Source organism: Canis aureus, chromosome 4 (genome assembly GCF_053574225.1).
Source record: "Canis aureus isolate CA01 chromosome 4, VMU_Caureus_v.1.0, whole genome shotgun sequence".
NCBI classification, from domain to species: Eukaryota; Metazoa; Chordata; class Mammalia; order Carnivora; family Canidae; genus Canis; species Canis aureus.
The window spans coordinates 51920964-51947760 of record NC_135614.1 but is presented as its reverse complement, the minus strand read 5'-3'; the positions used below and the strand labels follow the sequence as shown (position 1 = coordinate 51947760).

The 26797-nt window shown below is 40.7% G+C and overlaps 1 protein-coding gene across 12 annotated transcripts in view; it reads right to left on the bottom strand.

Moving 5' to 3' along the window:
* ATP10B (ATPase phospholipid transporting 10B (putative)) overlaps window positions 1–26797 on the bottom strand; it is a 304309-nt gene that overhangs the window by 53269 nt on the left and 224243 nt on the right. For all 12 annotated transcript variants that reach the window (XR_013378278.1, XR_013378277.1, XM_077895646.1 and 9 more), the window contains 5 exons: window positions 12751–12836; window positions 9727–9833; window positions 5952–6083; window positions 2287–2414; window positions 247–499 (listed from right to left, as the gene is read on the bottom strand). Coding sequence is in view for 10 of the 12 variants with exons in the window: in XM_077895646.1 (XP_077751772.1) it covers window positions 247–499; window positions 2287–2414; window positions 5952–6083; window positions 9727–9833; window positions 12751–12836 (706 nt within the window). In the remaining 2 variants the exon portion in view is untranslated. The remainder of the gene's footprint in view (window positions 1–246; window positions 500–2286; window positions 2415–5951; window positions 6084–9726; window positions 9834–12750; window positions 12837–26797) is intronic.

The following is a 26797-nucleotide window of genomic DNA, read 5'->3' as shown; positions in this document are numbered from 1 at the left end:
AAGACCGACTGGAGGGCTACCACACAGGAGATGGCTGATAGCCTTTGTGAACAAAGGAAAGTTTATAGGCAATAAGGACAGAACTGATCTAGGACAAGGAAGCCCACAGAGATATAGGAAGCAACCTGCCACAGAGCCAGGAAACCTCTGTGGGGAACCAGGAAAATGTCTTTTATTACTATTCTTTTAGGAGAGCAGGGTAATTCATTTAGAAAGAGTAGTGAGGGCACCTGGGAACCCTCATACCATTTTCTTGGTGAGAATACTCGCTGCCCATGATAGTGCAACGCCGGAAGACCATCTTGTTCTCGGTCAGTGTCCCCGTCTTGTCAGAGAAGACATACTGGATCTGGCCCAAGTCCTCAGTGATGTTGAGGGCTCGACACTGAATGGATAAATCGGTCTTTTCATCGTACAGGTCAAGGTCATTGTGCAGGAAGAAGACTTGCCCGAGCTTTACCAGCTCAATGGACACATACAGGGAGACTGGGATCAGCACCTGTAGGGAGATTGAGTCCCAAAGAGTCAGAGACAAGACCAGTTCCCTGTCTCAGAACTCTCACCAGTGGGTAGCAAAGGTATTTAATGGAAAGCTGAAGTCAGCTCACATGATGGACTTTCTCTGAGAAACTAAAGGTCAATAATTTCATGCTTCACTTGGAATTCTTAGGGGAATTTGAAAAATAGGTGCCTTCTTTACTCAGGGAGGTCTCGTATGGAGTAGGCACTCAATTCACCATTGGTTGTTTAATGACTGAGTGGTTAGGGGGTAAGGAGCTCTAGTGCCTCTGTCCAGAGTTTCCTGATGCCCCTCAGATCTCTATGCCACCAAGGGCACAGAGACTTTTTTGCTCACTTTTATATGTATTGTTGCTCACTTTTATATGTATTGAGACCCATTGTTCATTACTGTTCCTGATTCCATACGTAATATATTCCAAGTGCTTGCTGTGCTAGGTCCTGGAGATGGCAGCAAGCAGAACAAAATCCCTGGCTTTGACGACCTCATATTCCAGTAAACAAATAAAGAAATATATATCAGGCAGTAAAAAAAAGAAGTCGGGAGGGTAGAAGGTGGGGTCTGGGAGGGACTCTTTTATGAACTATGACCTTTGAGCAGAAATCTGAAGAAATGAGGGTGTGAACCAGGAAGTTATCTGTGGGAAGAGGAGCATTCTGGGCAAAGACAGCAATAGGAAGGAGCAGGCTGGGTATTTGAGGGGAAAGAGTAAGCAGGTCTTATATGAATGAGCAGGACATTACTAGGAGATGAGGCCAGTGGGAAAGTCAAGGGCCTCACAGGGCCACATTCACTGCCATAAGGACTGTGCATTTCTCTTTGAGTGGATGTGAAACCACTGGAGGGTTCTGTGCAGAGGAAGAGTATGGTCCATCTCAAATTTGAAAAGTATCTGGGGATACTTGGGTGGCTCAGTGGTCGAGCCTTTGGCTCAGGGCAAGATCCCGGGGTCCTGAATTAGGCTCCTGAATTAGGCTCCCCACAGGGAGCCTGCTTCTCCTTCTGCCTGTGTCTCTGCCTCTCTCTTTGTGTCTCTCATGAATAAGTAAATAAAATCTTAAAAAGATAAAAATAAAAAGGATTGCTTTGCTAAATGAATGAATGAACTGAAAAAAGTTCACCAGAAAAGAGGGCAACAAAACACCCTCAAATACTACAATAAATTGATGTAAATGGGGCTTCATCAAAACAGCAACTTTCCTCATCTTTTCATTGATTATAACTTCTTATAGAGCCTGAAGAATTTATTCATCTTTTTATTCCATACTGCCCCTTCCTTGTAAGTTTGTTCTATGCTTTTGTGTTTTCTCCTCCACAGGGCCAGTTGTCTTTTTCCCCCTCTCCCTCTAGCAGATGTTAAAACACTAAACTGGTTTCTTTCTCCCAATCCTTAGGACTTAACAGCTCTCTGAGCTATTTTATCTTCTTTTTGTTCCCAGGTCATTAGGATTTTACCTGTTCTATTATATCTGGCAAAGGGACAGGTAAACTTGGATCACTACTGTAATCTTACTCTTAAAAGCCTGAATAATGTTTTCCTTCACTCTTATCTGGGGGGCAATGTTCTTTCTACAAGGTAGGGCTGGTCCTGATAGTGCCCCAAATGTGAGTACTTTCAAAGGATCACAAGAAAGCAATGCCAATTTTCTCATCTTAGTTCAGTTAGTTCTTTCTTGGGGCCAGCACTGTTTTTTCTTAATTTCACAAAGTTGTGTAGGTATTGGCCACAGGTCTTCTTGAGCCCCTAACTAGGGAAGGCTTCCTACCTGGAGCAGGATGATCATCGTAAGGAACATGTAGAACCCCCCAAGGGCAAGGGGAAGGAAGCTGCCGTTGGCATCTGGCACATCAAAGGGAGGGTGTTCTTCAAAGGTCCCATTCCAGAGGCAGTGACCTGAGAGGGGGCAAAACCAGAGATGAACCAGAATCCTCACTTGATTCTATATTGGTCTATTATATCAGCCCTTAGTTTATTCCTGAAAGTGAGTGAGCTTTAGAGGAGCCCATCCTTGTTCTATATAGTCTCTGTGTGTGTATGTGTGTATATTTGTCTAAAGGGGTCCTTTACATACCCTACATTTCAATCACTTGATAGGCATTAAAGTCTGTCTTACCCAGAGGAGATTAGCATATATATATTATATAATATATATGTATGATTTTATTTATTCACTCATGAGAGACACACAGAGAGAGAGAGAGAGGCAGAGACACAGGCAGAGGGAGAAGCAGACTCCATGCAAGGAGCCCAACATGGGACTCGATCCCGGGATTTCAGGATCATGCCCTGGGCTGAAGGAGGTGCTAAACCACTGAGCCATCTGGGCTGCCTGATTACTTATATTTTGATGAAGTCCTGTTATACAGGCATTGGAAAGAGAAAAGGGATGCAAGTTCTTTTCAGTTGTGTGGTGAAAAGTGCAGGGCTGGGGATCTTGATAGACTTGTAAGCTAGCCCCTCTTCTTCCTCCATGCACATCCCCGTCCATCCATTACCCATCCACCCTTTCACAATTCATTTATCCATCCATCCATCCATTCATCCATCCGTTCATCCATCCATCCATCCACAGTTCATCCATCCACACATCTATCCACCAATATCTCTGTTCACTCAATCCTTCCTGTTGCCATTTATCAATGTTGGAAGAGGAAGGAGTCGGTCTCAGTTCTTGTATTTGAGGAGGTCCCCATTAAGTCAGACACCAGATGTAAAGGGACAAATCCCACACAGTGTAAGAGGACCATGCAGAGTGTAGAATGCTAAGAGAACTAGCTCATGGCAATATCTCCAAATGCAGACTGAGCCCCATTTCCTTGTCCACAGATGGGGATAACAACATCCATCACGTGAGGATTAATAAGAGTAAGTGCAACAGAACTTTCTGAATCTCAATGTTCTCATCTGTCAGTTAGTAATAATACCTCCTCTGTAGGGTTACTGTGAAAATAGAATAACTGAATGTGTATAATGCTCTCAGCCCCAGGGTAGGAACTATAGGGAATAGAAAGCATAGCAGATGCTGTCCTATCCCCAAGATGCTTCTTTGCCCAGGAGGTTGGGTCCAGTGCCATCATATATGACAAAAGAAAGGAGACTTACGGACATGAAGTAATTTGGAGGTAATATTATAGAGCAAATAACTAAGGGACAAATACATGATTCAGAGTAAGGACCACCGGCCTTAAAGGGAGTCAGGGAAGGCTGCATGGAGAAGGAGCCCTTGAGGGGTCCTGGAGACCAGGAGGGTATCAGGTGATCGGAAAGGCATAGGGAGGGCATTCTGGGCAAAGAAAAAAGAAGCATCATCTTTACACAGTCCAAGTAAGCATGTGATAGAGAACTCTTAAATGGCACTCATTTGAAAGCTTTCATAGCAGAGGCTGTGCTTTAATTAGGTAGCACCACAGGCCTGTCGCTGTGTCTGAGTTGTGATTCTCAGCATACAACTCTGCCTCTCCCTGTTACTTTCTCAATTTATTATTTTGGGCAATCTGCCAAGCAGATTTTGGTATGCCTGTACCTTATCTCACTGTGTGACCTTTTAATCATTAACTTCCTTTCTCTGGAGACACAGTGAGATGATCTGAAATGTCCTTTCCAGCTCTGATATTCCCTGAAAAACCTGTTCTGAAGCAGAGGCAACAGCTCTTGCAGTGTCTCTGAGGGCATGGAGGTGGCCACACGTGGATGGTGTTGTTTCCCTGCTTCCCTGGCCCTCTGGGTGTTCTCATTCCAACTGTGAGCCACCCTCACCTGGAGTGCCATTAGACACGTCTGGGAAGCATAGTTAAAAACCCCAGGCTACTCACAAGACTAAATCACATCATCCCCTCTGTGGTGGCACACAAAACCTCCCTGGGCCCTAGGAGGTCTTATCCTTTCAGACACAATTTTCCAAGAACAGTGATAGGCACAATTTCTGACCAAGAAAGAGCAAACACCATTGTTGCCCACTTGTTAGGGGTCAGCAGGGGGTTCTGGACTCAGCACATGAGTTTTTCCTTCTGATTGTCCCTGGTTCTTTTTAGGGTCTCCTTTGGGGTACTGAGGACCATCCTTGGAATAAATGGGCAAGAGCAAGTATCCCTCTTTGCTTACACTCTGAGAATTAACTGAAATGGCTCAGATTATTCGAGTCTATACCTCCTGCAGCTTTCTACACTTAGCAGTTATAGAACTTGGTCACAGACTAGTTTTGATCAGGTCTCCATGCTTGGCTTTGCTCTTGTCACACCAAAAAGCCAAATGCTCCTTTGCATAAAATGATTCTTTCCTACCTCTGTGCTTTGCTTGTGCTGTTCCTGGGGCTAAGAGTGACCTCTCTCTTTTCACAGCTCCCTTCCTATCCTGCCTCTGCCACCTACCTCCTGTAGTGAATGCCCACTGCATTCAGGAATCAGCTCCATCCGCCTCTTCAAAAAAGACTTCCTCCTCTGATGTTCTCATATTACCAACAGTAGGGTGAATAATGGCCTCCTCTGATGTCCCCGTCCTAATTCCCTGACTCCATCAATATGCTATCTTATATGGCAAAAGAGCTTTGTAGATGAGATTTAAGTTAAGGGTCTTGAGGTGGGGAAGAGTGTCCTTGATTATCCAGGTGGGACCAATGATATAATTATAACTGCCCTTATAAAAGAGAGGCAGAGGAAGATACTACTACAGAAAAAGGAGAGGAAGTGTGAGCAGAGATTGGAGCAATTGACTTTGAAGAAATGGGAAGGTGTCACTAGAAGCTGAAAAAGACAAGGGACAGAGTCTTCCCTCAAAGCCTCCAAAAGGAGTGAGGCCTACTGACAACCTGACCTAAGCCAATGAAATTAATTTTGGACTTCTGACCTCCAGTGATGTAACAGAATAAATGAGTATTATTTTAAACTGCTAAATTTTTGTTATCTTTTTATGGCAAAAATAGACAACTAAGACATTCTTACATGCAGCCCTCCCTGTGTAGGACAGATTATACCAATTCTGTTCATGTGTTGGACTCCTTCCTTCTAAACTATGAGCTCTTTAAGGACCAGTCCTCAGACTGATTCATCTTTTATTTTCTTATGTTAAGAGAATGCTTGGGTTCAGTAAGTATTTCTTGGAGAAATAAATGATAGATGATGTTCCCAATATTTAGAGCACTAAGTACTTTCAGCAGGTTTTCATAAGCATTTTTCTTAAAGTAATCTCCATCCTCAATGTGGGGCTAGAACTCAGGATCCTGAGCTCAAGAGTTGCATGCTCTATCAACTGAACCAGCCAGGTGCCCCCACAAACATTTTTATTTGATTGATATCCTATTAAAATATAGGGTGGGATTTATTTTTTATTAAATCTATTTTATAGATGAAGAAATCAAGACTCAGAAAGCTGAAACAACTTCCCTAAAGAAACAGAAGATTACTGTGGTCTTGTTCTTTCCAGAACATTCCATACCTACAGCTCCAATGAGGCACATAAGGAAGAGGAGCCCAATGCAGAAGAAGATGTCTGTGTTCATGCGCCGCTCAATCTTGCTGCGTTTGTACCGTGGGCCACTGTTGTTCAGCATGGCTTTTGTCTCATGGCCTTTGGGAGAAAATGAGGTAATAAGTCCTTAGCTTATGTTTTCTTCCTCTGGCCTGGATCATATCCTTAGCTCTCACAGTAGCTTACAATAGAAAAGAGGCTTCTTCTAACCTAAATCTTTCCTGCGTCAGGGAGATTGCTGAGAACAGCTGTAGAGGTCTCACACAATTTGTCACCACATGTTTACTGAGCATCCCTTCCACACCAGACACTGTGGTGCACACAGACAGAGCTACTAAGCACAGGTTGTACACTGCACAACTCTAGAAACACTCTTCATTTTGTGGTTGTTGTAGATTTGTAGGTTTATCACGATAAATTTCTGCCAAGTGATAGTAAGCTGTCTGGAGCAAGGACTATTTTTCTAATTTGCACAAAGGAACTGTTATGGGCTAATGTTAGGATACAAAGATGACTCACATTTTGGTGAAAATATTCAAGAAAACAAATAAATAATTATAGTTGGTAAGAAGCCCCATGAAATAAACAATGGGCTGATAAGTAAGAGATGATATTAGAGAACATGGTCAGGGAAGGCTTTTCAGAGGAGGTGACATATAAGGGAGATCTGAAGGGAGAGAGATGAGTTGAGAGAACTTGGTTTTGGGGGAAGAGTATATGCCAAGGCCCTGTGGCAGGACAGTGCTTGAGGCCAGTAGTTTTCATTCTAGTTTCTTTGTCTAAGGTGTTGGTGTCATTTGTATGTAAGTGGAAGGGGCCAAAGGCCTCCACCCCAGCATCACTTTGAGTCACTCGTCACCTATCTTGGAGTTCTGCATAAACTTTTGTTCAAAGAGAGAACAACAATAATTTGAAAACTACCAATCTCATCCAGTTACCCTTGTTCCAGTTGGAGAGTGGGAACCAAAGAGTAGAAGGCTCTGCCTAAGGGGGAAGAGCCATAACATCAGAGCCATACTGAGAACCCAGGATTCTGATTCCTGCTCTTTCCCCTTCTACCAATTCATGGTTTCCAGGCCATAAAACTAAGAGCTGAGAGCCAAGCTGAGACTTTGCCTTTAGATAGAGCCTACCTTTGGGGCTGCTAAACCTAACCACAATGCTGTATTACTCAGAAAATTAAGAAGCACCACATATTTGCTGTGTAAAATGAAAGAAAACCAATATATCAGCACCAGCAGTGAATGGCTTTAATGCTCTTTAGTTGGTTGCCTTGTGGTTTTAAAGTGGCAACAAAACAGTAGGAGTGAGTAAACTCTGGGCTTATTAATCAGACTCAAGTTGCTGTAGTTGTGAGGAAGATTTCCACAGCAATGAGCACAGGCTGACTGCACTGATGGCACCATGGCCTTCCCACCTGCCTCAGGCTTACCTCACGTCAGGGGTCCTCAGACCTCTCTCTTCACCCACCTGCTCCTTACCTTCTGAGATCCCTCTTTTTTTTTTTTTTTTTTTAGGTAAACAGGCTGACAGGGAAGGCAGTATAGTATAATGGTTGGAATGTGGTCTCTACAGTCAGCCAGAGCTTGGCTCTGTAGAGACTTGACATTGGGTTACAAGAAATTAACCTCAGGAAACAAATGACCTTGGATGAATTAATCCCTTTGTACCTTAATTCCTCATATGAAGAATGAGAGACAATAGTTGTGTGTGTGTTTGGGGAAGAAGAGTGATTTAATATGCACAAAGTATCTAAATTTCCTCCTTATACACAATAGGGGCTCAATCAATGTTTGCTGTGATGGACCTCTTCCTTCTGGATCTCTCATTTGGAAGGCTCATTTTGGCCTCTTTGGGTCCTTGCCCTGAGGTGCTTCTGTTTTGTCCATCTGTATTATCAGAGGAGAGTATATGACTCTAGACCATTTGTTCTCTACCAGCGGTGATTTCACTCCCCAGGTGACATCTGGCAATGTCTTGAGAAATTTTGAGTTGTTACATCTTAATGGCATCTTGAGGCCAGGGATGCTGCTAAACATTCTACAGGACAGCCCCTGACCACAACGAACAATCTAGAACAAAATGTCAATAGTGCCAAAGTTGAGAACCCCTTGTTCTATATAATTATACTAAAACAATTAGCACTATTTTTGCTCACACTTTTTGAGAGCCTAATATGTGCAGGTACTGTATTAAGCCCCTTTCAAAATCTCATTTGAACCTTATAACCCTACAAGGTGAGAATTATTAGTCCTCTTGTGTTGAAAACTTAACCAACATGCTCAGGAACATGCAGCCAACCAGTAGATTTCACTCCCAGACAGCCTAACTCCTCGGGGTCATGATTCACTCTCTCCCAAACCTGCCCCCTCATTTACTATGCTCATCACTCACTCAGAGTTTTGCTTCTGATCAGGAAGAGAAGAAAACTCCAGGCCGATGTGGGATTTTTTTTTGGTGGGGTGGGGATTGCTTCAGAGTTTATCATTAGTAGGTCTACCAGAATGCGTTGAACTCCATTGCCAAAGACCCTTGAAAAGAGTAACTGACAAACACAATCCCCCTCCACCAAGGTAGGGAAAGCTAGCTAGACTGGGACATTATTTTTTTAAAAACTTTTTTTTTCTTTGACAGTTCCAAAAAGTGAAACTTTGGGTAGATTGATGTTTAAATGCTCTTCCATATCCATTAAAAGTGGGGTTCTGTGAATTTAGAAACAAATCAAATCAAAGAAAATAACAAAATATTTCAAAATGTCCAAATGAGTGAAAGGTCCAGGAAAAGATAATCTAGGGTCTTCCAGTAAAGGTAGACACTCCAGGGAGACTGTGCTTTCTCTACAGAGGAAGGAGTTTGCAGTTGTTGTTGTAACGACAGAAATTTATTGAGCAACCTCCGAGTGCTAGGTGCTAAGTACTGGATATACAGCAGTCTCAAGACGGCCCTCTAAGACTTCAGATTCATCGTGAGAAGTGCTGTTATCTTTTTTTTTTTCCATTAGAAAGCAAAAGCAAAGTGGAGAGGAGAGCTAGAGTACCTCAAAATGAATAAACACATGATCACAGAAGCAACAACTAAAACCCACTGAACACTCACTGTGTTAGACATAATTTGTTTCATGTGTTGGGTCATTTGATCCTCATGAGTACACTATGAGGCTGAGCAAAATGTTCTTTCCATTTGCATAGGTGAAGAAATGAGGCACAGCTTTCACAAAAAGGTGGAGCTGTTAAACTTGGTGAGATTACTCCTCAGGCTCATTCTGCCTTTAGTTATTGTCACAAAACCATTAGAGGTGAACGAGCATGAATCCTTCTTTCTGTTCAGATGAGTGATGTTAGCTTGGAATTTAAGTACACGTCTTGTGGGATCCCTGGGTGGCACAGCGGTTTAGCGCCTGCCTTTGGCCCAGGGCGTGATCCTGGAGACCCGGGATCGAATCCCACGTCAGGCTCCCGGTACATGGAGCCTGCTTCTCCCTCTGCCTGTGTCTCTGCCTCTCTCTCTCTCTCTCTCTGTGTGACTATCATAAATAAATAAAAATTAAAAAAAAAAAAAAAGCTTTAAGTACACGTCTTGTGAACCAAGTAAGCTGCTGTGATTCTAGCCTCACTTTGCTTAGCTGAGAAATGGGAAGTTTCTTGTACCCCTCAGAACTGTTGTGGATTCCCACTGACTGAAAGTGGATTTAGGGGGGATAAAGGACGGAGGTTGTGGGGAAGGCACAGCATAAGTCAGTGACCTGCATAGATGACGATGCCAATGGCCACTTCGGTGTTTCTGATGGTGCAGCCTCGAAGTAGAAGACTCTCACTGCCAAAGCCGGTCCTTGTCTGGTCAGGATGCTCCCTGGAGATGAAAAAATATCGGGAACGGTTTGGTGGCCTCTTTAGGCTATCACTGGTTAGCATCACAGAATTAGTAGTGGTGAGTGAACACAGTCCCTCTCCTCCCTCTGTTTCAGAAGAGCTATGGGTATTATTAACTCGGCATCTAATCCCTAGGTTCAAATACGACCTTCATTCTCCTTGGAGGCCTGGAAGGGACTGGACCATTAAAAGAGAATTATCTATCCCTATGGAAGTCATCATTTACCCACTTCGAATTCAGAGCTCTGTTGAAAAAGCGATGGCTTCAGTTTTCTCACTCAGAATGGTGTAGTGTGGGGGAACTGGCTTCTGTCCCTACAAAGACTGCACTGTATTCCCTCAGGCAGTATTCCCACGCTCTCACCTCACTGCTGGGACCAGACCACAGAGCCTGAATGTGCAAGTCTGCTGAAGCCACCAGTGCCACCCCCCCACCCCCCGTCACACTGTGAACTGGCGAGACTCCTCTTGTTTGGAGCTACATCTCTCACTTGCCTCTCTCCTCTACCACCCTCCTCTTGCTCAGTCTCTCATGAAATGAACAGACCTCACAGGAGGGGGATGGTAGTCCTTTGTGCTATGTGTGGGAAGCAGCTCCTTAAAACAGTTTTTTTTCTTGCTCTAGCCTCAGGGGCATTGCAGTTTCCCACCTCACACCAGAAACTTCGGAGGCCAACACACACCTGGAGTCTGGCCCTTATTGGATCCTGATGCCTTCCTTTGGGATATTCGGGACATTTAAATATAACTTCCTTGAAGCATTAGGGAGAACAAAAAGAATAAGCATCTGAACCCTTAGGTCCTTTCTCTTTTTAGTTCTTCAATACCTCATTTGTCTAGGTCTGGTTATAATTGTGTTTCACTTACTAACTCAGGTAATCATCATGACAACCCTGTAAGATAGGTTATGTTATCATAGTCACTTCAGAGATAGGGAAACTGAGGGAAGTTCGTAGAGCTAGTAAACGGCAGAATGGGGATTGGAGTCCAAAGTCTGGCTCCAGAGTGCTATACTGCCGCTCGATGTACCTTTTAATATCAATTATTCCTTACTGTGGTTATAAACTAAGTTTACTTATGTCATTTTATTTGATTGTTCAGACTTCTGGGAAGTTAGAAGGGTGATTATCCCTTCCTGGAGAAAAAGATGAAGCCCAGAGAAGGTGAGAGATTTTTCCAAGGCTGAACATCTAACTTATGGGACATCCTAGGACTCAGGGGCCCAGGCCATAGACAGCACCTCACCTGCGGTTTTCACAGCACTAGGGTTCCCAAAGTAGGAGCCCCATCACTTGCACTGAATCACAGAGTCCTTTCCATTTGCAGTTCTTTTGACTCTAACAAGAAAATGTCTGACAGCTAACTCGGGATGAACCAAATCCACAAACCTCAGGCATAGGGATGGCCTCTTTGCGGGGGCAGGTGGCAAACTCTACCTGAACAGATGCCTGCCGTGGATCCTCCTCTTTGCCAGGAGCTCAGGCCCTTCTCTGCCTGTCTCCATCTGTGCAATCTGCGCATTTTAAAATAATCTGTGTTTAAAAGCCGCTATTTATCTTATATCGTTCTTATCCTTTCCCCTCTCGTAGTGTTCCTCATGACATCCTATCAGGCCTGAGAAAATGTAGGTGAAGAGAAAGCACAGACATCTGCCTTCCAAGAAGACTATTTAAGCCCGATCGGTCAAAGAAATCACCTTACGGAGCCGACCTCTGTTCTGCATGACAATGGAAAACATACTGGGGCTTGAGTGGAAAGACCTGGATTCAAATCCTGGTATTATCTGGTAACTATTGTACACCTTTGGGTGTATGTGGAAAGTCTTAGACTATCCCTGTCTGGAAAGTGGGGATGATAATAGCCACTTCCCTGGGTGGTTGTACAGAGAAAAAGAGATGACGTTCCATGTAAGTGCTCTAGAAACTATGAAAACACTGTATAAGGGCTTGTATTCTGATTGTTACCATTGCTCTTTTTTGGTCTGTCTGTGCATTAAGACCAGTAGTCTGGTGTGGGAACAGAATTACGGTCAAGTTCTCAGGCCAAACTAAAGTTGAGGCATAAGAATAACAATAATTACAAGAGCACAGCCACCATCGACGGTTTACTCTGTGCAGGTTGCTGTGCTATGGGCTCTGCATGTGATAAACGACTCACTTCTTAGAAAACAGAAGTCCTATGATGTAGACTTAACAATCTTTATTTTACAGATATGGAAACCAAGGCCCAGAGAGGCTAATGAATTTACTCGAAGTCACACAGCTTGTAAGTGATAAAACCTGATTTCAAACTGGGGTCTGTCAAACTCAAAAGTCCCCATTCTTACCTGCAGTACAACACAAGCTCTTTTAGAAAACTGACCTAAATGAAATCTTGCCTTTTCCAAATCAGAGTGTGGTCTTGATTTTGATGTTATTTCACCAGAGGTTTAAAAAAAAATTAGCAAATTTGGGGATCCCTGGGTGGCTCAGTGGTTTAGTGCCTGCCTTCGGCCCAGGGCATGATTCTGGGCTCCTGGGATCTAGTCCCACATCCAGCTCCCTGCACGGAGTCTGCTTCTCCCTCTGCCTGTTTCTCTGCCTTTCTCTCTTTTTCTCTCTCTCTCTGTCTCTCATGAATAAATAAATACAATCTTAAAAAAAAATTAGTAAGTTTAACCCTGCAAGATAATTAACTGCGACTCTGGAAAAAAAATTAAAAAAGGAAAAAGAAAGAAAGAAAAAGAAAAAAAGGAAAAGTTTCCCAAGGTAGTTCGGTTTCTTTAACATTTCTTTATGGGAAAAAGAAAGACAAGTCCTCAGGACCCAGATGCTTATCTCTTTGGCCATGTCAAGAAAAGATGTGTTCTGGCTGCAGGGGAAATAGTTACCAACAGCACAGGTGGATTAGGTACTTACATATAACCCTTAAATTTGTTGAGGTGGTTGTTTGGTTTCTCACACACAATGGTATTGCAGAAATGTTCAGGTTCAAACTGTACGTCCTGTGAGGGAGAGAACACCAGGAGGTGATTAAGTCAGAGGATCTAGTTTCAATAGGATCAAGACAATCCCCGCTTTGTCATGCTGTGATAGCTGTAAAATGTTAGAAGAAAAGTGAAATCCTCATTAAGAAGGACAAAGCAGATGCCCTGAAAATGCTGGAAAATTGGAGGCATGGGAGAGGGAGGGTCCTGCCCAGCCCACAGTTCTTTGCAGGTCTGGATTTGAGTTTCCAGACCAACGCTATTCAATAGAATTTACGGTGATTATAGAAGTGTTCTAAGTCAGCACTGTTGGATATGGGAGCGACTAATCACATGTGGCTATTGAAATGTGAAGATATGACCGAGAAATTAATTTGAAAATTATATTCAATTTTAATTAAATAGCTACATGTGGCAAGTGGCTACCACATTGGGCAGCACAGACATAATCGAAAAGATTATAAATTACACACCTAGAGGTAATCAGAATTAATATTGTGTATATAATACTTCTAGGGTTTAATAGATACATATAATTTTAAAAATATACAAACACATACATGTTATGTGTGGGCACACACAGATTTATGAATTTCAAAAAATGAGATGGTGTTCACACATATTGGAAATTTTTACATCTTTAATTTTTTATACAGTTTTATTAACGCCTATATAGAAACCTGTTGTATGAAGGCCACCATACTTATTTCACCATCTCACTATGGCACATTTATATGGTCTCAATTTGTTTTTCTATTATGAACATGCTGTGGAAATTGTAGCTAATAAAACACAATAAACAGCATTTACTGTACTCTTGTTTCTGCCAGATGCTGTGATGAGAACTTCACATATATTATTTATTTTTAAGCTTACAATTATTCTATGAAGTAGGAATACTAATTATGTCCTCTTTAGGGATGGAAAAACCATGGCTCAGAAGGGTAGGCAGGCTGCCAATAGCTGTCCCAGGAGTGGGATTTGAATCCAAGTCTGACTGGAGGCCCTCTGTGCTTTACTTTCTTTTTCTTTTTTTTTTTTTTTTGTGCTTTACTTTCAACGCATACTACCCCCCAGCGAACATTCCTGTAGCAAAGTACTTCAGATGCATGCTTGCCTTTTTTCTCCATGATTTCTCTTGCATTAGATATCTAGTTATGCAAAATCTTACAGCCAATGGGGGAAGGGCACCACTAGAGGAGAGGAGATCTTGCTTTCTACCCACATGGGCTAATATTCCTTTTACATCTTGAGCCTTGGTCTCCTGTCTGTAGAATGGGGCTAATGCCACCTTCCCAGTCCATCTCATTTGTGTCCCAGAAGACGGAATCCAGGTGGAGAGTTTTAGCAGATGTAACATGCCATGTAGTAGAAAAAAGGAATGCTAAAGGTGGGGTGAGAAATAGTTTCCTGCGTAGAGCTTTTAGTGTGGGGACTGAATTTATTGCTGAAAGCTTCAAGGTACAGCTGTTCAAAGGGGCAAATTGATTAGAAGAAATGATAGCATTTTCTGGCTTCGTATAAATATACTGTCCATTGGATCTGTGGGGGCGCCAACATAAATAAACTCTCCACTCACTTGAAATAAATTACCCATCCAGGAGTTTCTAAAAATATGGTCCTTTTCTTTCCAGGTATCGATTCTTTCAGGGACAAACACTTGCCGAGTCCTGAGATGATGACAAATCACGCTGTAATTTGTCAGCTGCTTTCATGCCCCTGATTAAGCCGTGTGCTTCACTCCAATCCATACCACTCGGCTCATTGCAGGCTATCTAAATCCAAACTCATTTCAGGTATGAGTGGCAGCGGGTTTCAGAGCTAATGATCCTGCTGGCAGTGAGTCCCAGGTGTCTATTGAATCATACCTCGCAGATGCCAGCAATGTGAGGTTTGCCTCTCTTGTCCCTGCACTGGGGCTTCCCAGTGACCTTCTTTCTCAAGTGTCCCTTGATCTCTTTTTCTTCTGGGCACTGGCCTTGGATCCTCTGTCCATCTTCCTCTCTTCCTGGGGAGGTGACCCTGCCCTTTCTAGCTACCTGTTCCCTGGGCTCCTTCCTTCCCTCCCTAAGACAGGCTATAAGAGAGGGGCATGTGGATCTTCCTATCTTCAAAGATAAGCTCTTAGGATTACTTGCTTTGAAGGACTTGCTGTAGACACTTCAGGGAGCTGCTTGGAGAACCCAAGGACAGAAGGAGATGGCAGGAACTGCCAAATCTAAAAGGCCCTTATTTTAACCACATTCAGGAGTTTCTGATTCCCTTCTGATTCATTACAGTACCGCTCTTCTTAGCTTGTGGACATGGCTCACCTAACTAACATTTCTTTCTGACTCAGCCCTTTACCTATGCAAGCCCCACTAATAAATGAAAAGGCCTGGGGAACCCTTCCAGAGAGGAGTGTGTGTGACTCTGCAGCTCTTCAGGCCAGACCCACCTCCCTTGAATACTTACAATGTGCCAGGCACCTGTCATTTAGTTCTCACAGTAACTGTAGGAGATTTTGACAGATGTGCAAACAGAAACTGAAGTAAAGCAACTGTCTTGGGGTGGTAAGTAACAGAGCCATGACTATCATTCACATCATTGCAATTCAAAGCCAATTATCATCATCGTTTGCACCATGGTCATCATTGTCACCATCATCAATTCACTTAATCCTCTTTGTCCTGTTTTTATCATTATTGCTCCAGCACTTATTGAATGCTTATTATATGCCAAGAACCAATTATTTTATAGATGCTATTGCCTTTAAATCATGTGATAACTCTATCAGGTAGGGATTATTATTATCTCTGTTTTACAAGTGAAGGAACTAAGGTTGAGGTGATCTGATGATTACCCCAATGATATACAGCTAGCAAAGTGAGAAGGCAGGCTTTAACCATGGGACTTCTGATGTCACATACCAGCTCTCCTAAAAATGGTGTTATTTTGATGCACAAAGACAAGATTAGTATTTAAGATCTCCCCTTGGGGGACGCCTAGGTGGCTCAGCAGTAGAGCACCTGCCTTCAGCCCAGGGCGTGATTCTGGAGTCCCAAGATCGAGTCCCATATCGGGCTCCTTGCATGGAGCCTGCTTTACCCTTTGCCTGTGTCTCTGCCTCTCTCTCTCTCTGTATCTCTCATGAATAAATAAATAAAATCTTAAAAAAAAAAAAGATCTCCCCTTGGCTCTATTTCCTTTTCTATGTTCCTTTCCCACTTTCTATAATCTAAATACCTGATAAAATAAATAAATTCATATGTACGGAATTAAAAAACAAGCCCCCCAAAACTGAGCTCATAGATATAGAGGACAGATTGGTGTTTGCCAGAGGTGGGGGAATGGGGGAAGGGGGAATGGGTAAAGAGGGTCAAAAGGTACAAATCTCCAGTTAAAAAATAAGTAAGGTGGGATGCCTGGGTGGCCCAGTGGTTGAGCATCTGCCTTTGGCCTGGGACGTGGTCCTGGAGTCCCGGGACCGAGTTCCACATCGGGCTCCCTGCATGGAGCCTGCTTCTCCCTCTGGCTATGTCTCTGCCTCTCTCTGTGTCTTTCATGAATAAATAAATAAAATCTTAAAAAAAAATAAGTAAGGTGATTATAGTTAATAATATTGTATTGTATATTTGAAAGTTGTTAAGAGATATCTTAAAAGTTCTCATCACAAGAAAAAAATGTAACTGTGAGGTGATGGATGTTAACTAGACTTATTGTGATTTCATAACATATACAAATATCAAATTATCATATATACCTAAAACCTAAACCTAGCCTTTTATAAAACCTAAACCTAACCTTTTATACCTAAAAGATATAAGTCAATTATATCTTAATAAAAAAAACGAACAAGCCCCAATGCCTAGAAATCTTCATTATTACCATTATCATGATACCATCACCCTTCTTAATGTGGGTCAAACAAGGAAGCATAAAAAAACTAAACTACATCATATTGTCATTCTGACCTTTTATTTGCCTCCAAAAATGTTTTTATTTGATTGTATCTAAAAGACTTATATTTTATGAAAGGTTTGCCTTATAGTCATTGGCTCACTTGCCTCCTTTTTTTCTGGTATCTACATAAACATCTAGTTGGTAGGCAGTCAAGGCATTTTACGACGAGGGTATCTCAACTTTGGCACCATTGACATTTCAGGCTGGATAATTCTTTGATGTTTAGCAGTATTCCTGGCCTTTACTAATTTGATACTAGTAGCACCCTCTCTTTCTGACATATGTGGTGACCAAAAATGTTTACAGATATTCCCCAATATTTTCTGGTGGTAGAACTGAGAATTGCTCTAGAACCAATTCCAAGCTAAGGAAATATAAAATTATCCAGATTGAGAATACCCTCTATCCTATCTGTCCACCAGGAGAGGACATAATAGGATTTTCCCCTTTTTTTTTTCTTTCTCTTCAATTGCAAAAAAAAGATTTTATGACTGGGGCTTTCTTATGGCTTGAATGAAGAGAAATGTGCAACTCTATCTATCTATCTCTCTATCATCTATCTATCGAGATTATTATATATAATATACATATATATGTATTTAAATTTTTTAAGCATTTAAGATATTTTTTATGCCACCTCCTCTGTGAAGCCTACCAAATCCCCACAGACCCTTTCACCCCAGCCAATGAAAATGTGTCCTTTTTATGTGCTCCCACATCACACTAATGCTTCCATTAACCTTTATGTGTCTGAATCTATGCTTTTTCTACTAGACTGCCAGCTTCCTCTGGGTATTTCCCATAATACCTTGTGGCAACAGGTACACCATCAACACTTGTTGAGATAAGGTTAGTAGTGGATAGGGTGATGTGAAGAATATATATATAGAAAGGTGATAGATGAGGAGATAAAGGAAGACCTCTCTGTAAAGCAATTAGAAAAAACCCCAGGGACAAATCTTAACTTTTGATTCATAGGAATAGGACTATTTATATGGAAATTCTTTGGCTCAACTAAAGAAAACATGGTCATAGTCCTAGATCCCAACATTCCAAAATGGGGCACACCAGTCTCTCATTCATTTCATTCACTCATTCAATCATATATTGAATACCCATAGTATATGAGCCATGGGGGAAGTGAAAGAGAATCAGAAAGAAGGAAGAGGTTTTTTTTGACACAAATCAGTTACTGCAATCATAAAACAACTCAACGTTCCCAGTTTAGCCCAGGTAGGTCAATGGCAGTATTAGTGAAAGCAAAGGAAAGTGGGCCAAGTGCTAGTGTGTAATGACTCTTTGGGGTTAAGATATGCTTACTGACTTATGGACCAGAATCAACAAACTGCATCCTCCAAGGGTCACTGGGAAGGCCAACATTTAGAAAACAGGCTGAATTATGTTCCAGTAATAAGAATAGGCCATTTCCCCTGCACTAGCCTCAGCTTTTACTTTTCTAGGCTTATTTTCCACTATTCTTCATAAATGAATTTCAAGTTGATTAATAAATTTGATTACATAAATGTGTGAATGATTTTTTTGAAATTATTTGTAGTGGACAATTGTTTTCTGGCTATCCACCTTCCAATCTACTCCTTTTAAAATTAATAACCTTCTCACTTCCTTTCAGGAAACTACTTCTCTTCTGTGGTTTGTTATCTTGAGGGGACTCTAGAGCAAGATGCCCTGCCCACTAGACGCTCCCACTGTGGGACTTTGACTTGAGAAAATGACTCAAGGAAGAAAAAACAAATGAGATTATTAAGTAATTGCTGCTACCAATACTTGGCCACTGCACTGAGGCTTCCTGGTTCTTGTTTCTGAGTCTTCAGCTTTCCTTTGATTCTGGGAGTCACATTGTGTGCTTCTTCTCCTCTACCCCCTCTCCCACTACATTTTTGCAGGATACTATTTTGCTTAAGTTAGCCAGAATTACTTCTGCTTCTTGCAAATGAATAAGTCTAAATAAAACAATGGCCTATTCAGTCCCATGGATATCTCTTGGTCTTTAAAAAATTAATGATATTTATTTATTTGGTAAAATTGCAGTTCACAAAATGCTGCCCCTTATTGATTTGATTCTATTCAATCTTCCTAGTTCTTCTGTGAAGTGTCAGGGCAGAGTGGCCCCACTTTATTGGAGAGAAAATTGAGTGTTGATTGTACTAAGTAGCTTGCCCACGATCACACAGCTCATGAGCACTCAGGTAGGTCTGATTCTAAAGCTTATACATGTTCCTTGCTTGGCAAAAGCATTTAATGGTGTCTGCCCACAGTAAAAACCCTCTTGGCCTTTTACATGCTTTCCCTGCAGGTTTTCCATGTTGGTAACTCTCTTAAATTTCTATTGCCAAACTCAAGTGTTAGATCTCTTAAGGACCCATAGGTCCACCACAGACTGTAGCAATCTCTCCTTCCTTGGGACAATTTTTAATATTTGTGTCATTCATGTGGAACTTATAATATCTTATGCTTATAATTGTCAAATACCAAGCTGTTTCTATAAGCCAATTGGTAGATTAGACATTGCAATTTATCTACAAATCCCTATATGCCCCAAGATGCTACCTGTAGACAGTAAAAATAAGTGACACATACATGGTTTTCCAATTTCTTGAGGAATTCTTGAGGTCAGTAAATTATAAATCCAATTCACAGTACTTTTTTGTTTTTATTTTCTTAAATAATGGACACTGAAAGGACAAATGCTTTCAGGTAAGAGGATTTGAGGGGCAAAGTTATCAAAGGTATTGATAGTCACAAACAAATTAAAAAAAATAGGTACCCATAGTCTTAAGTCCTTAAAGCAGAAGTACATTTTAGATAACCTTGAAACACCTCCATGTCCATTAGGAAATATTCAAGAAAGATTCTGCTCATTGGAGAGAGAGAAGTCAGCTAAACTTCTTCCATAAACCGAGAATGTACTTATTTATTGAGTTTTTACTTTGAACCTGGAAAAAGAAGAGTTGAACCAGATATTGCCAAGCCCTCATTCTGTTTCTACATGACCCTCAGGCTGGATGACTAGAAAAACCAGCCCTTTCCAGGCAGAGGATGACAAAGCAGGAAAACTAATTTGTGGGTGTTCATGCAGGAGAGCAAAGAGGTTGCAGGATACACAGACCACACCCCCTGGCTGGCTACACAGGAGATACATTGCTTGCAACCTTAGGAGGATACTGTTTAAAGTTGTGTGTGTGTGTGTGTGTGTGTGTGTGTGTTTAAAGCTTATTAGTTTGGATAATGTTAGAATCAAATATTCTTCATGCCCTAGCTGCTGAGCTGGGTGACTAAGGTTTCCTTCCTGGCATACAAATTAAACAACTCTCTGATTTCTGAGAATTCCATCTGAAAACTAATGACAGTTACCAGCATTTGATAACCTCCCTGCTCCAGGTCAGTCGGAGTTCTTTTCAAGATAACCCACAACAGAGTGACTGGCAGCTACTTTCCTTTCAGACTCTAGGGGAGAAGATGGTCTGCATATGCAATCACCCTGGGTCTCCCTGCCTGCTCAAGAGATTCCCGCTAAAGCACACAGATTGGGTTGCAGGGCCGTAGGGAGGAGATTCCATCTAAAGATTCCTTACAGTCTTGTGTGGACTTTATTCAAGTGGAGAGATATTCTGATTCTTATTCAGAGTTAAGACTAAGTTTAATCTTGAAATTGTGCTATGACATTTTCTAACCTATAAGGCACAGGGTTGGCATGCCAAGCAAATACTGAAAAAGAATGTGTTCTGTCATTTTTCAAAGAAACCAATTACTATTTGTTTGTGGGATTATTTGTTCATCATAGTCTTTGTGATTCCTTGTTAGAGTATGTAGTCATAGCCTGTATCTCTCTTGTTCACACATGAACCCCCAGTGCATACCACAGCACCTGGCTCAGAGGACATATTCAACTGATACGTGGTAAATAAATAAGTGAATGCATAATGCCTGAAATAGGGACAGCTGCCACCAAATGGGCAGTGGTGCCTTCACAGAGTGTTGCACAGACAGACCTTTTTTGCATACATTTTTTCTTGCTGTAATTAACAGACAAAAGACAATGACACAAGGAGGGTGCCTGGGTGGCTCAGTAAGTTAAGTATCTGCCTTCGGCTCAGGTCATGATCCCAGGGTCCTGGGATTGAATCTTGCATTAGGCTCCCTGCTCAGGGGAAGTCTATTTCTCCGTCTGCCTCTCTCCCTGCTCATACTTGTGCACGCTCTTTCTCTAAAATAAATAAAATCTTTTTCTTAAAAAGAAATTTACATGAGAGCAATGTCTTATACCTCATGTTTTTAGCAAAAGGGGTCACAAAGAAGAGAATATGAATTCCAGTTTGAGAAACTGTTTATTAAGTTGTTCACAGAAGATATGATCATAATGTGTCAACCCTGATAAACAACAACAAAATGTCCTAGTACAGTATCTGGCAATAAGAGGACCTCATCAGATATTGGTTGGATAAATGAATTTATTGAATGAACTATGGTATGTTATGCACAGTGGTTGAAAGCAACAAGAGTAAAGTCTATGGGAGCACAGAGGAAGGAGTGTTTCACTCTGGGAACATTGCAGAGGATGTTGTATAGGCAGAGATATGGCAGTTAGAGAAGGACTTTTTTGTACTAGGGAATATCATTAGGGGAATGGGAGACAGACAGAAGACCTCAGGCCCTCTCCTTAAGGGTAGAGGACTTTGGTTGTCAATAAGTTAAGTGTCTATAGAACTGATGCATAATATGTATAATGGACATTTATTGTGGAGTTGCTCAGAACTGTCCTGCACCATAGACCAATTTCAACCATACAGTTGAAGTAGAGGATGCCAATCTCAGAATCCTTCCCCTCTGGCCAGAGTTAATTGGTCCAAGGGTGGGTGTATAATACCAGCCAGGCCAGTCTTTGTCCTTGGGATGCCTTTCAATCTAGACATCGGGAAATGTTCCCAGTCTTTCTCTGGAGGTGAAGCTCTGAGTGTAAGTCTATTTGTGAGAGATGAAAGCCAAACACAGACAGAAACATGGATAAGAAATGAGGATTGCACTGATGGATTCTAAATTTATGGTTGACATTACCCTAAGGTCAATTAATCTTGTTTTCTTTCAATAAATTCTCTTTCTGTTTAATCAGAGTTTGGTCATATGCAACAAAGAGTCTTGCCTAATCCTTATACTAGATTGATATGGTTCTCTTTTGAGACATCAGATATTTTCCACACTGGCTTAAAATATAATTATCCCTGGCAGTTATGACTGTGAAGGCCACTATTCAAATGTAAATATGTTATCATGGGGTATGGAGATAGTGTAATGGAGGGAAACTTTAAACTATCATCTATTAACACTTTTGCATGATTATATCTTTCATAAAACCTAGTAGAGCATCCTCATAAGGCCCTGAAGGGACAAAAATAGAAAAATACTTTTTAATGAAATTTGCAAATAGTGCTTTGGGAAAGGGGAGCGAATCTTCCATGTTGTGGTGTGTGTGTGTGTGTGTGTGTGTGTGCTCATGCCCCAGAACAACTCTGGAAGAGAGGGTCACCAAAAAGACATCAAAGGGCTATAAGAAATAAAAGTAAGTTTTTTTAGGGGTATTTTCATCATAGTCTAATGATTAATATTGCAAAGAATTATAACCAAAACTTTGATAGTTTCAATATTTTTATATTTGTGAAAATTGTATTTATTTGAGAAATAAAACATACATGTAAAGGGATCTAAGAATTACTTTATAAAATCACCATGTACATCTGAATTGAGTTCCAATTTTGGCATAACACTGCATTAGCGGGGTAATCTTTGACAAGATTTAATCTTCTTGAAATTGTTTCCTCATCTTGAAAATGTTACTAATTCTTTCCTTTTCTACTTCCAAGGATTGCTGTGAGCATCAAACATCAAAGGGGGCTGTGTAGTACAGTGGCTAAGGACTTTGCCTAATGTGGGAGAAGGTTTACAAATTTAATATTGATGAGGTTATATAAAGACCTCTAGTCCTGAATTTCAAGTACCAGCATAAATTTTGATATATTGAATCTTTAAAAAGTCCTAGTTCTGTCCACTTAAATGGCACAGAAATAATGGTCAATCCAATAGTAATATATACCTCCAACACGTACTGATTGTGATTTTTGAACACTATTTTCCATTGAAACGGACTAGACATATTGAAGACTAAAAAAGAGCTCAGGAACCGATTTGAAGAAAGCTCCACTGGCTAAAAATGGGGCAATCAATGCAGATAACAACTGTACTGATTTGACACACATCAAATATATTTAAGTCCATCAGTGCATATTGATACTAAAAAAGACAAACTCATTGGTCACCTTTGCAGGATGGTAAGGGAATGAATTCATGCAAAAGTGACATATATACTCACAAACACAAACTTAACCTGAATCAGATTTAGGCACTGGCTCTAATTGCCAATTTATAGAAACATAATGAACAGGAAACATTAAATGACACAAGTGGGAGACAATGCAATCAGCAAAATCCAGACTGTAGGATATTTTACAGGACAAACAATCTGATTTATTCAGCAACAAAAACTAAATATGTAAGAAAAACAAAAAAAAATAAAGCTGAATAGGGAATCTCTAGAGTAAAGGAGAGTTAAACTTATGTAGGTATTTAGGCTTACTTGGATTCTTATTCAAACAAACTGGAAAATATTGAACACTGACTTCAAAATTGACATCAAGTAATTAAGGCTAATATTTTAGGAATGACAATGGAATAACTGCATATTTTAAAAACCCTATCTTTGAGAAATAGATATTAAAATATCTACAGGTGAAATGTTGCAACATGGGAGATTCACTTCGAAATAATTTGCAGAGTGAAGAGGGTGAGGCTATAGATAAAACTAGTTATGAGTTGATTGTTAAATTGGGTGATGGGCACATTAAAAATTTATCATACTATTCTCCCTACATTTGAAAATACTTGAACATTTCCTTCCTTTTTTTTTTTTTTTAAGATTTTATTTATTTATTTACGAGAGACACACAGAGAGAGGCAGAGACCCAGGCAGAGGGAGAAGCAGACTCCCCACAAGGAGCCCAAAGTGGGCTCCATCTCCAGGATCACGCCCTGAGACGAAGGCAGACGCTCAACTGCTGAGCCACCCTGGGCTGCCCTCTGCCTGAGTTTAAATCCAAGTTCAGTCCACTGCTAAAAGGATTACTTGACTATTCTTTCCTCATTTGTCAAATAGGGATAATCAAAGTGTCTACTTTGCAGGGTTATTTGTGGAGAGTAGAAGGAGATAATAGGTATAAAACACTAGAAGAGCTGCCTATGGCACATAGTATATGTTAAATCAACTTATCTAGTGATATAATTTATTATATATCATGATATAAATTTTATATTAAAGGAATTCTAGAATATATGATATCTGCTCAACATTTAAGCAGTGGTCAATAGGTATAAAGACTATCATTCTTAAGGGAAACTTGAAACAGCCTATCAGGAGCAGGTCTCATTACAAAATCTACTAGGTAAGGGGATTTTTCTCTGGTTCTCAGGGCAGGCAGGGTTGAGGGAACAGCTACCTTTTGCTTCTTTCTAGGTGTGTCATCACTGACATGGGAGAGTGATAAAGCGGTCCCTATCCTCCTTCAAGCCTTTTGGCGAAGTGCTCTGCTACCTAAATATGTTAAAGTTAGTACACACATTCACTGCAGAGGATCCAGCTACCATTTGAAATGGTTCTTCCTAATTGAGAAAATGGCTTAAAATCACTGTTATGGAATGCAAGCTAGTTAAAAGGGAGCATCAATTAAGGATCTTTAATTTGGGCAATAAACAGGTAAGCACAATTATTAGCCAGTCAATGATACCCTAGGCCAGTGCTTTCAAACTTCCACTATGTGTGGCAGTCACCTGGGGATCTTGTTAAATTGCAGATTCCAGTTGAGTTTGGGGCAGAGCTTGAAATTATGCATTTCTAACAAGCTCTCAATTGATGCTGAAGAGGCTAGTCCACATATCATACTTGCCATAGTAAGCATTTGGTTGGTACTGGGAAATGATTTGACACATGTTTTAGTAGAACTTAGGATTCCGTGATTTGGATAATAGATAGCCAGGAATATGTTTCATCTGAAATATTAATTGGAAGAGTTTATTTCTGATTCTTTGGCTTTGGTAATTTCCATTCACCAAAATAAATGGCACATACTCCTCTTCAGGTATTAAATGCCTACTATCTATCTTGGAAATCCTTTTAAAAAGAGACTTCAGGTCATCAGAGAGAAAATGGTACAATTTAATTCTCTCATAAAGTCCTTTGATCTGCTCAGCAGAACTTAGTATAAGCCTAATTTTGGATTTCTTCCCTTTTCTCAGCAATGGGATGTGGGAATAAATATTTCAAGAACAGGTCAATAATTTTGTGTGTTCAAAGATTGCCCATTATGATAAAAGTCTAAATTGAAAAAAAAAAAGTTGGCCTTGTCCAAGTTGAATTCTCAGAAAAGGATTTTGAAAGCAATTCTTTGGCAACCTTGAGAATGATGTGGTATGTACAGGAGAAAGATACTTTTAAAAAAAAGATTTTATTTATTCATTCATGAGAGACACACAGAGAGAGAGAGGCAGAGACACAGGCAGAGGGAGAAGCAGGCTCCATGCAGGGAGCCCAACAAGGGACTCGATCCTGGGACTCCAGGATCACACCCCCGGGGCCAAAGGCAGGCACTAAACCGCTGAGCCACCCAGGGATCCCAGAGAAAGATACTTTTGAGAAGCTCTTTTATGTTTATAATTTCATTTGAACCTAGATGGAAAAGGGGAGAATGAATTGCCTAAGTCTTTCTCTGTTCCTGCTTACCTTCTGCGATCCTGTGTCCTCCACAACTCAGTTTAATTTTCCCCCCAAATATTCATAGGAATGCTAAAATTATTGTGCTGAAAAATACTCCTGAAAACTTTAAAGAAAGTTTAAAAGGTCTGTTGACTGCAGCTTCTCAGAGACCTTACTCCGTTAATGTACATTGGACCCTACAAGAGGGGTCCACAGGTCAAATCCCAATCAGATTTGACCATGAACCTTGTTTTACAAGAACTAACAGTACAGATGGGTGGGAAGTTTCTAGAAATCTCTTTTAGTAAAAACTCTTTGGTGAAGGTCTTATAGCCACTAGGGGGTTTAGAGGGACAATTAAGAAAATCCATTGATACTTCTTATTTAAGATATCAAATTTCCATTTAAGATATCAAATTTCCAAACAAACCATATCTGTAGATGCTCAAGACTTTCTCTGAGACAATGGCAAAATTTGCTACTTCTGTTCATCAGAATTTTCATCTGTAAAATGAGGATAGCCATATCCACCTCACAGGGTGGTTGCAAGGACTAAAAGACAATGCATGCAAAAGTACTAGCATATGTAAGAAGCACAAAGATAGTAGTTTTGTTCATATTATTGAAAGTGTTTTTTGTAAGCGCTCGAGGTGACACCTCCTTTTTTTTTTTTTTTTACAGGTCTTCAAGGAGTGGTAGGTGGTAGGTTCATGTGAAGATCATATAGGGGAACATTTAAAAAATATGCATGACTAACCCCTACTCAGTCCTAGTGAGCCATAATTTAGTGATAATGGGGAATAATGCATGTATATTTTAAAAAGTTTCTCCCTGTGGTGATTATGGTATATCATGAACACCTGTAATGTATTTGGAGCAAATCCCTAAACTGTGATCCTATGTCTCTTGCAGTAGTCCTAGAGTATGTTTCTTGGAATAAAAGTTTTCTGTGGTTAAATGTTTAGAGATGCTACGTACTAGTACCTGTCCCCTTTCTTCGTTGGGGCTTATGAAATTACCTGAGAAGTCTGGCAGTACTATTTGAAATATTTGAAGATTTGTAACCTATTATCTTCTGCTTTTTGATTTTAAAACATATATTTTTCCTGTAATTCTCATCAATGTTTGTCCAACACATTTGAGAAACGCTAGAGTATAGAGTTAGAAGAGAATTCTGCCTTTATTCAGAGATCTTTTTGCACTGACGGAAGGGAGACGCAAG